Source organism: Rhinopithecus bieti, unplaced genomic scaffold, assembly GCF_001698545.2.
Source record: "Rhinopithecus bieti isolate Rb0 unplaced genomic scaffold, ASM169854v2 scaffold_13262, whole genome shotgun sequence".
Lineage (NCBI taxonomy): Eukaryota > Metazoa > Chordata > Mammalia > Primates > Cercopithecidae > Rhinopithecus > Rhinopithecus bieti.
In genome coordinates, this window is record NW_016808004.1 from 3,382,276 (window position 1) to 3,391,851 (window position 9,576).

The 9,576-nt window shown below is 42.4% G+C and overlaps 1 protein-coding gene across 5 annotated transcripts in view; it reads left to right on the plus strand.

Moving 5' to 3' along the window:
• ZNF555 (zinc finger protein 555) overlaps positions 1-4,986 on the plus strand; it is a 14,615-nt gene extending 9,629 nt beyond the window's left edge. Inside the window, exons 2-4 of one of the 5 annotated variants that reach the window (XM_017885142.1) lie at positions 1,262-1,388; positions 2,146-2,329; positions 3,050-4,708. In XM_017885142.1, the coding sequence (XP_017740631.1) occupies positions 1,262-1,388; positions 2,146-2,329; positions 3,050-4,622 (1,884 nt within the window). In that variant the 3' untranslated portion in view covers positions 4,623-4,708. Of the gene's footprint in view, positions 1-1,261; positions 1,389-2,145; positions 2,330-3,049 lie in introns of those variants that run through there. The other 4 variants (XM_017885143.1, XM_017885144.1, XM_017885146.1 and 1 more) reach the window with 4 other exon arrangements.
• The last annotated feature ends 4,590 nt before the right edge of the window (positions 4,987-9,576 follow it).

Consider the following 9,576-nt stretch of genomic DNA (forward strand, 5'->3'; position numbering starts at 1 on the left):
GCTCTGTCGCCCGGACTGGAGTGCAGTGGCCGGATCTCAGCTCACTGCAAGCTCCGCCTCCTGGGTTTAAGCCATTCTCCTGCCTCAGCCTCCCGAGTAGCTGGGACTACAGGCGCCCGCCACGTCGCCCGGCTAGTTTTTTTTTTTTTTGTATTTTTTAGTAGAGACGGGGTTTCACCGTGTTAGCCAGGATGGTCTCGATCTCCTGACCTCGTGATCCGCCCGTCTCGGCCTCCCAAAGTGCTGGGATTACAGGCTTGAGCCACCGCGCCCGGCCGCTAATTTTTTTTTTTTAATTTTTAGTAGAGATGGGGTTTCACCATGTTGGCCAGGCTGGTTTGGAACTCCTGACCTCAAATGATCTGCCCACCTTGGCCTCCCAAAGTACTAGGATTACAGGCATGAGCCATCACACCCAGCCCAAGAATACTTTTTTTGGCTCTGGTGAAAAGAACTGCTTTGACGTTGTGTACACCTCACTCTGTGCATACTCATTGAGTGTGCCTGTGTGTGTGAGAGAGAGCATGCGAGAGAGACAGAACCCAGAATTAATTGTTGGGCTTCCGTCACTGAGGCCCCAAGTATAGGGAACGTGTGGAGGTCCTCGTTCTCATGTCTTTTTCGTCTTTCCTAAGGTCTAATTTCTCAATAACTTCTAGTTTCCAAGTTAAAATGAATACTTCTCAAAAGCATGTTTTCATTCAGCCAGTTGAACCTGGAGTTCTTTAAGACACTATGGCTACCTGGCCTTTGTTGCCACTTGGGTCCTGTCAGGACCCTTGGCCTGATGTTTGGTGAAGGAAACAAGAGAATGTTCCCAGTCCTTCCGTGTTTTTATCCCATAAAACTTCATTCAGTTTTGACCCTGTGCTTTGTGTGGTGCAGAATGATGATGTGTGCAGCAGGGGAGGAGCTGAAACAGTTTGGGTGACAAGGGACTGATGGTCTTAAAATACAAGTATTTGTTTTATTTGTACAGCATTTGTTTGATATCTCCAATGTGGTCTGAATCCTTCTGATAGAGAGTAATGTCTTCAGTTGGTCACAGTAAAAGTATAGAGATAAATTCAGTGTGTTAATGGTCCTGTGAAATCTATGAGGAAGTGAGTATAGAGTAGACAGAAGGAAGAGGGGTGACAGCTGAGTCACAGGGTAGATGTCGGGGACCACAGACTCTTTTTTGAACTGCATACGATATAAGTACAATGCTCCTGGGCTCGTGGTCTCAACCATCCTCCCATAAATATGTTGAATGTTTTAGGACTCGGTGGTCTTTGAGGATGTGGCTGTGGACTTCACCCTGGAGGAATGGGCTTTGCTGGATTCTGCTCAGAGGGACCTGTACAGAGATGTGATGCTGGAGACCTTTCAGAACCTGGCCTCAGTAGGTAAGGATGACATCATTCCTTCCTTCACGTAGTTACTTAGAGAACTAGTATTGCTTACACATCAGACCTGTTCCAGGGCTTGGAATGTGGAAAGGGAATACACTGGTAAATAAGACAGACATAGTCACAGCTGTCATAGAGCTAGAATGTAATGGTTTTCCATGAGAATGAGAATCGGTATTTCAGCTTTTTCTTTTTGTAAGGAAAGCTCCCTTCATGTCGTCATTATGGATATAGCTTTGAGAGGCCTAGTGAAGTTTGTTTTTGCAAGCCAGTGAAAATTTGATTTTTTTGTTTGTTGTTGTTGTTGAGATGGAGTCTGGCTCTGTCGCCCAGGCTGGAGTGCAGTGGTGCAATCTCGACTCACTGCAACCTCTGCCTCCCGGGTTCAAGCAGTTATCTGCCTCAGCCACCCAAGTAGCTGGGATTACAGGCGAGCGCCACCATGCCCAGCCAATTTTTGTATTTTTAGTAGCGACGGGGTTTCACCATGTCAGCCAGGCTGGTCTTGAACTCCTGACCTCGTGATCTACCCGCCTTGGCCTCCCAAAGTGCTGGGATTACAGGTGTAAGCCACCGCATCTGGCTGTGATTATTTTTTTTAAATAATTTTTTTTGCTTACCAATACTATGTTTATTGAGTTGCTTACCATTTTGACCATTTTGTGTTTGATGAAGTCCTGAAATAGCTAAACTCCTCAGTGTAATTTTCAGCTGACAGGTGCCTTCTTATGATTTGTTGACTTTTTGGTTTCAGATGATGAAACTCAATTTAAGGCCAGTGGGTCAGTTTCTCAGCAGGATATTTATGGAGAAAAAATACCCAAGGAATCTAAAATAGCTGCATTCACCAGAAATGTTTCCTGGGCCTCTGTTTTAGGAAAAATTTGGGACAGTCTTAGCATTGAAGATCAGCCCACAAAGCGGGGGAGAAATCTCAGGTGAGTTGCACTCACAAGGGAACACAGTATTTCAGGAGAGAATCTTAGTCTGTCATTAAACTTTAAAAAAGCAAGTCAACAGAAAACTCATACGAGCTTAGCTCCAAATTTAATACACAGAATTTTTACAAAAAATATTTGTTTAAATGTGACATAGACAGCAAGTGACATTAGAAACATAATTCAGATGGAAATCGAGAAACCCTGGGCCAGGCATGGTAGCTCACGCCTATAATCCTAGCACTTTGGGAGACTGAGGTGGGCAGATCACTTGAGGCCAGGAGTTCGAGACCAGCCTGGCGAATGTGGTGAAACCCTGTCTCTACTAAATATACAAAAGTTAGCAGGGCATGGTGCTGCAGGCCTATAATCCCAGCTGCTTAGGAGGCTGAGGCAGAATTTCATGAACCCAGGAGGCAGAGGTTGCAGTGAGCTGAGACTGTGCCACTGCACTCTAGCCTGGGTAACAGAGTGAGACTCTGTCTCAAAAAAAAAAAAAAAGAAAAGAAAAGAAAAGAAAAGAAACCCTATACATAAGAAACACCATTTTAATAATGGCAGTGGTCAGACCATCTTCCAGGGCATTCAGTTTATTTCATTTTCAGACAATTCACATAGGGTGAAAAACCTCTGCTTTCAGTGAAAATGGTTAAAATGCAATACTTCCTAATAAATACTAACAAATCATTATTAAACCAATAACATGCTTCTCATTTTTAGTAGAAATCATGTGTTGGAGAGACTGTGTGAAAGTAACGATCAATGTGGAGAAGCCTTCAGCCAGATTCCACATCTTAATCTGTACAAGAAAATTCCACCTGGAGTAAAACAGTGTGAATGCAACACGTACGGAAAAGTCTTCATGCATCACCGCACATCCCTCAAGAGTCCCATCACAGTTCACACTGGACACAAACTATATCAGTGCCAGGAATGTGGGCAGGCCTACAGTTGTCGTTCACACCTAAGAATGCATGTGAGAACCCACAATGGAGAGAGACCCTATGTGTGTAAATTATGTGGGAAAACCTTTCCTCGTACTTCCTCCCTCAATCGGCATGTAAGGATTCACACTGCTGAGAAAACCTACGAATGTAAACAATGTGGGAAAGCCTTCATTGACTTCTCAAGTCTTACTAGTCATCTCAGAAGTCACACCGGAGAGAAGCCATATAAGTGTAAGGAATGTGGGAAAGCTTTCAGTTACTCCTCAACGTTTCGAAGACACACAATAACACACACTGGCGAGAAGCCATATAAATGTCAGGAATGTGGGGAAGCCTTTAGTTATTCCTCAACTTTTCGAAGACATATGATTTCACACACTGGAGAGAAGCCACATAAATGTAAAGAATGTGGGGAAGCCTTCAGTTATTCTTCGACTTTTCGAAGACACATGATAACACACACTGGAGAGAAACCCTACGAATGCAAACAGTGTGGGAAAACCTTCATTTATCTCCAGTCCTTTCGAAGACATGAAAGGATTCACACTGGAGAGAAACCCTATGAATGCAAACAGTGTGGGAAAACCTTCATTTATCCCCAGTCCTTTCGAAGACATGAAAGGACTCATGGTGGAGAGAAACCCTATGAATGCAACCAGTGCGGGAAAGCATTCAGTCACCCCTCATCCTTTCGAGGACACATGAGAGTGCACACTGGAGAGAAACCCTATGAGTGCAAGCAATGTGGGAAAACTTTCAATTGGCCCATATCTTTACGAAAGCATATGAGGACACATGCTAGGGAGAAGCCCTATGAATGTAAGCAGTGTGGGAAAGCCTTCAGCTTGTCCGCTTGCTTTCGAGAACATGTGAGAATGCACCCTGAAGACAAATCCTATGAATGCAAGCTATGTGGGAAAGCTTTCTATTGCCACATATCCTTACAAAAACACATGAGAAGGCATACCGCAGAGAAACTCTATGAATGCAAGCAGTGTGGGAAAGCTTTCAGCTGGCCTGAACTTTTGCAACAACATGTGAGAACGCACACTGTAGAGAAGCCCTATGAATGTAAGGAATGTGGGAAGGTCTTCAAATGGCCGTCATCTTTACCAATACATATGAGACTGCACACTGGAGAGAAACCTTATCAATGTAAGCATTGTGGGAAAGCATTCAATTGTTCCTCATCCTTAAGACGACATGTGAGAATACACACTACAGACAAACAGTATAAGTGTAATGTGGGACATCCTCTTACAAATGAATTCATGTGCAGTGCTTCAGAAAAGTCACACCAGGAGAGAGAGCTGATCAAAGTTGTAAATATGGTGTTGCCTTTATGAGTTCCTTATCCTGAAAGTGGACACTTAAGGAGTGTGTCTGTAGTTCATTTGCAAGCAAACATTTAGGTGAAAAATAATTCTCCAAATACTCTTAGCTATTCTACATGAATTTTAACAGGTAGTTTCTTTTCTTACAATTCAGTAAATAAAACTTTCATCTTAGAGTGTTTTGGACTTAGGGATGATTTGAAGTGCATTTTTAATCCGCAAGTAGGTTCAAGTTTTATTTAATGTCTTAAGTTGTAACTGACCTAGTGCGGGAGGTATTGGATGTCACTTATCTATTATATTTTCCACCTTTCTTACTGGGAGTATTTTTATTGTTTGGCCAGAGGACCCTTATTCCGTTTTCTTTTTTTTTTTTTTTTTTTTGAGATGGAGTCTTGCTCTGTCGCCCGGGCTGAAGTGCAGTGGCCGGATCTCAGCTCACTGCAAGCTCCGCCTCCCGGGTTCACGCCATTCTCCTGCCTCAGCCTCCCGAGTAGCTGGGACTACAGTTTTTTTGTATTTTTTTTGCCCAGTTTTTTGTATTTTTAGTAGAGACGGGGTTTCACCGTGTTCACCAGGATGGTCTCGATCTCCTGACCTTGTGATCCGCCCGTCTCGGCCTCCCAAAGTGCTGGGATTACAGGCTTGCGCCACCACGCCTGGCCCCTTACTCCATTTTCTAAGAAGTAGTTGGCAGAATTTTATAATTATGCAAAGTTGTCTAAAGAGTATAGTCTCCAATGAATTGTAATTTTTAATGTTTGCCCTTTGCTGTTCGTCTTTGCTTGTGATTGTGAATTGGACAGTTCGCTTTGACTTGTAATATGACAGAGAAATCCGGAGTTGCAGATAGTTCTTCTGCATTGTTATGTCAATGTGGGTAATGTTAGGAACTGCATTTGCTGGAATGCATTTCCTTTATGGTTCCATGTCCAAATTTACCAATAGCAATAGCTTGAATGAAATTTAGAATCAAGAAGTGAAGAAGTCACTGCTGAGCTTTTGAGGTCACATTAAATGAAAACAGATGCTTAGGGGCTTCATGAACATCAAACTTCAGCTTATTTTCCAGATTCTTGTTCCTGCCAATTAAGAGTACCATCAAAAGAAACACTTAAGTGCTCGATTTCCACTGTGTCAGACGTGTAGTCTTCCACAGACATCTCCATGAACTTGGTATCAGGGCTATGCCTGTGTGGTCCGTCACCTACAGTCTGGATTTTTCTCGAAACCCTGCATGACCTCTTGACCACTAAGTCAGACTGTCTTGTTTGGCAATCTCGGAGCTTCTGATTCTCCCGTTCTGTAGATCTTAACATATTTGCATGGGGTCTAATTTATATAGTGAACACCTTGTTATCTTAATATTTCCAGTGGCTCTGTGATCCTGATTCCACCACGAAAGCCACAGTGTTGCAGCCAAAGAAGAACAACAACACGGCCAGGCGTGGTGGCTCACGTCTATAATCCCAGCACTTTGGGAGGCCGAGACGGACAGATCACGAGGTCAGGAGATCGAGACCATTCTGGCTAACACGCAGAAACTTTGTCTCTACTAAAAATACAAAAAATTAGCCGGGCATGGTGGTGGGCACCTGTAATCCCAGCTACTCAGGAGGCTGAGGCAGGAGAATGGCATGAACCTGGGAGGTGGAGCTTGCAGTGAGCCGATATCATGCCACTGCACTCCAGCCTGAGGCGACAGAGCAAGACTCTGTCTCAAAAAAAACAAAAAACGAGACTTTGTACCCTATTGCATTTTAAGTGTGCCGACCCAGTCCTATATGAGAACAAATACCTTCCTCGTATATTAGATTTCAGGAGATTTCTGTTACTTGGAGCTAAATGCAGTTGCTTGATATAGATTAAATTATTAGGTTTGATTATGTATCATTAAAAATGTGGATTTTGTTTCGAGGAAAACCTGTAGATATTTCTTAGAAATACCCTATTTAGCTGGGCATAGCAGCTCATGCCTGTAAACCCTGCACTTTGGGAGGCTGAGGTGGACAGATCACTTGAGGTCAGGAGTTAACATGGTGAAAACCCATCTCTACTCAAAATACAAAAATTAGCCAGGCATGGTGGTGAGTGCCTGTAACCCCAGCTACTTGGGAGGCTGGGACAGAAGAATCGCTTGAACCCAGGAGGCGGAGGTTGCAGTGAGCCAAGATCGCACCACTACACTCCAGCCTGGGAGACAGGGAAAGACCATCTCACAAGCAAAAAAAGAAAAAAAATCCTATTTACTGTGCTTTCAAATTAGTTGTTTAGAGACTATAGTAATTTCCCAGGGCTGCCATAACAAAGTACAGAAACTGGGTGACATAGGAAAACAAACTTTTTGTTTCTCAGTTCTGGAGCCAGAAATCCAGAAACCAGGTATTGGCAGGACCATGCTTTTTCTGAAGATGCTAGGGAAGAATCTGTTTCAGAACTCACCTAGCTTCTGGTAGTTCCTTAGCTTGTAGCAGCATAACTCTAGTTTTCACATGGCATTCTCCCTCTGTGTGTGTCTCTCCACGTGGCAATATTTTTGTACATACACACCACTCATTGGGTTAGGCTATTGGGGACCGTGCCGCGGGTGGTGGAGAATGAACAGACACGAGACAAAGACAAACAGAGAACATGGCGGCCGTGCCTAGAGCCTCCGCCTCACTTTATTTATACTCCATAAATTCCACGTCAGCAAAAATAGCACAATGCAAAACAAACTTTCTGCACCCAGATGTAACCTTCTGCTTAGTTCCTTGTCTCTAAGCTCTTTCTTATTTGTCTGCCTTCTTGGCGCCTACTAGAGTTCATTAAAAGTTCAACTAGAGATACTGTCCTTGACTACTGGAGTTCATGGAAAGTGCAACTAGCTAGAGATACTGTCCTTGAGCCTTATCTATTCTTAGCATATTGTTTTCAACGGCCCCTGCATTAGGCCCCACGCTACTTCAGTATGATTTTACCTTAACTAATTACGTTGGCAACAACTCTCTTGCCACATACTGAAGTACTGTGAATTAAGATTTCAACATAAAAATTTTGGGAGGCCCAATTCAAAGCATAACATTAGAAATGTTATTTTTGTTTACCGAGAGAATTACAGATTTCAAATCAACTTTATAACTTTGTTAATTTAAGCATCTTATATTTTGAATCAGTATTACCAGGTATATACAAATACAGGTATTTTTTGTCATATAAATGTTATTTTTAATTGCTGTATACTTAACATTTGTCCTTAAAATTATTTTTGTATTTTTTTTTTTTTGAGACAGAGTCTTGCTCTGTCACCTAGGCTGGAGTGCAGTGGCACGACCTTGGCTCACTGCAACCTTCATCTCCCAGATTCAAGTGATTCTCCTGCCTCACCTCCTGAGTAGTTGGGATTACAGGCCTGCACCACCACACCTAGCTAATTTTTATATTTTTAGTAGAGATGGGGTTTCACCATGTTGGCCAGGCTGGTCTCGAACTCCTGACCTCAGGTGATCTGCCTATGTCGTCCTTCCAAAGTGCTGGGATTACAGGCATGAGCCACAATGGCTGGCCTAAAATGATTTCTTAATTGTGGTTAATAACAATTAAAAAGCGTAAATAATGATTTTGTCAATGCCCTATACCCAGAAACCACCAGGATCACACTGGTAGTCAAAATTTGCTGTGTTGAGTTGAAGTTGGAACACATGATCAAGAAAGGACTGTGGCTTTTATCAGTCACAGATTTGGCCTTGTGTTCTGTGATTTTGGTGAGTGTTCAGGGAAGCCAGGCTTTGGTCTGGATTGGATGTTCTCAGGTCATGAATACAATTCTCTAGGAACAAAAGTTCTCATCTATAAAGCAGAAGTTAATTGGAGCTGAAAACTGATCAGTAAAGCAGCAGCAGCCAGTCATACTGGGGAGAAGAGGGGAATGTTTGATCATTTTTGTGGTTTAGAGGTGAGTTCCAGAACAAAAGAAGACATGTTTGACGTCCTCAAACGAGAAAATTTTTCATGTGTTTTATAGGCCAAGGAGGCAGAAATTTTTGTTTTAATGAGCCAGAAAGCCCCAAAAGCCTATTTTAAGTTTTCTCAGGTATGGTTTCAGCCTCTGAACTTCCAGAATTAACTAGGGAAGAGGAAAAACACGTAACACCTTAGAGTTTCATTAAAGAGCAAGCAATATCCAATAATCTCCATTACTTTCCATGTTAACATAAGTTTTCATAGCGCTCTATAGATTAATGTGATTTGGCAGTCACTTGTATATCTTAACACCCCCTTACCCATCATTCCCTCTTAGATGAAGAAAGTTAAGCACCAGGAACACAGAGTCTTGTATATTCATGTAGCTCATGATGATGGAATCAAGTTTGAAGGCTTAACCTGTGCTTAACCTATATTGGGCATTGTCAAAACTTAAATTTAGAACACTAGAAAGCAAGTATAATTAATTTTACAAATAGGGCATCAAATTTTACAAAAAGACTCCTAAGGCTATATGGTATTCTTTTTATAAGACATGGAAAAGGCAAAGATAAAGGAAATGAACAAATTGTTGGTTAGACATGGGGGATTTGAGTACAAATGGGCGTAAGAGTGTTCTATCATGATTGTAGTGGTGAAAAGCATTTATGAAAAGTCATAAGGCTATTCTTAAAGTAGCAAATTTTGCTGTATGCATATTTTAAACAATAAAAATGCTTTCAGTATGTTAAAGAACTCAAGACCAGGCGCAGTGGCTCATACCTATAATCCCAGCACTTTGGGAAGCTGAGGCGGGAGAATTGCTTGTGGCCAGGAGGTTAAGGCTGCAGTGAACTATGATCACGCACTGTACTCCACACTGGGCAACAGAGCAAGACCCTGTCTCAAAAAAAGGAATTCAAAACTTTCCTGAAACTTGATATGTAAGTTCACAATAAGACTTCCCTAGCTGGCCGTGGTGAATCATGCCTGTAATCTCAACATTTTGGGAGACTGAAGCAAG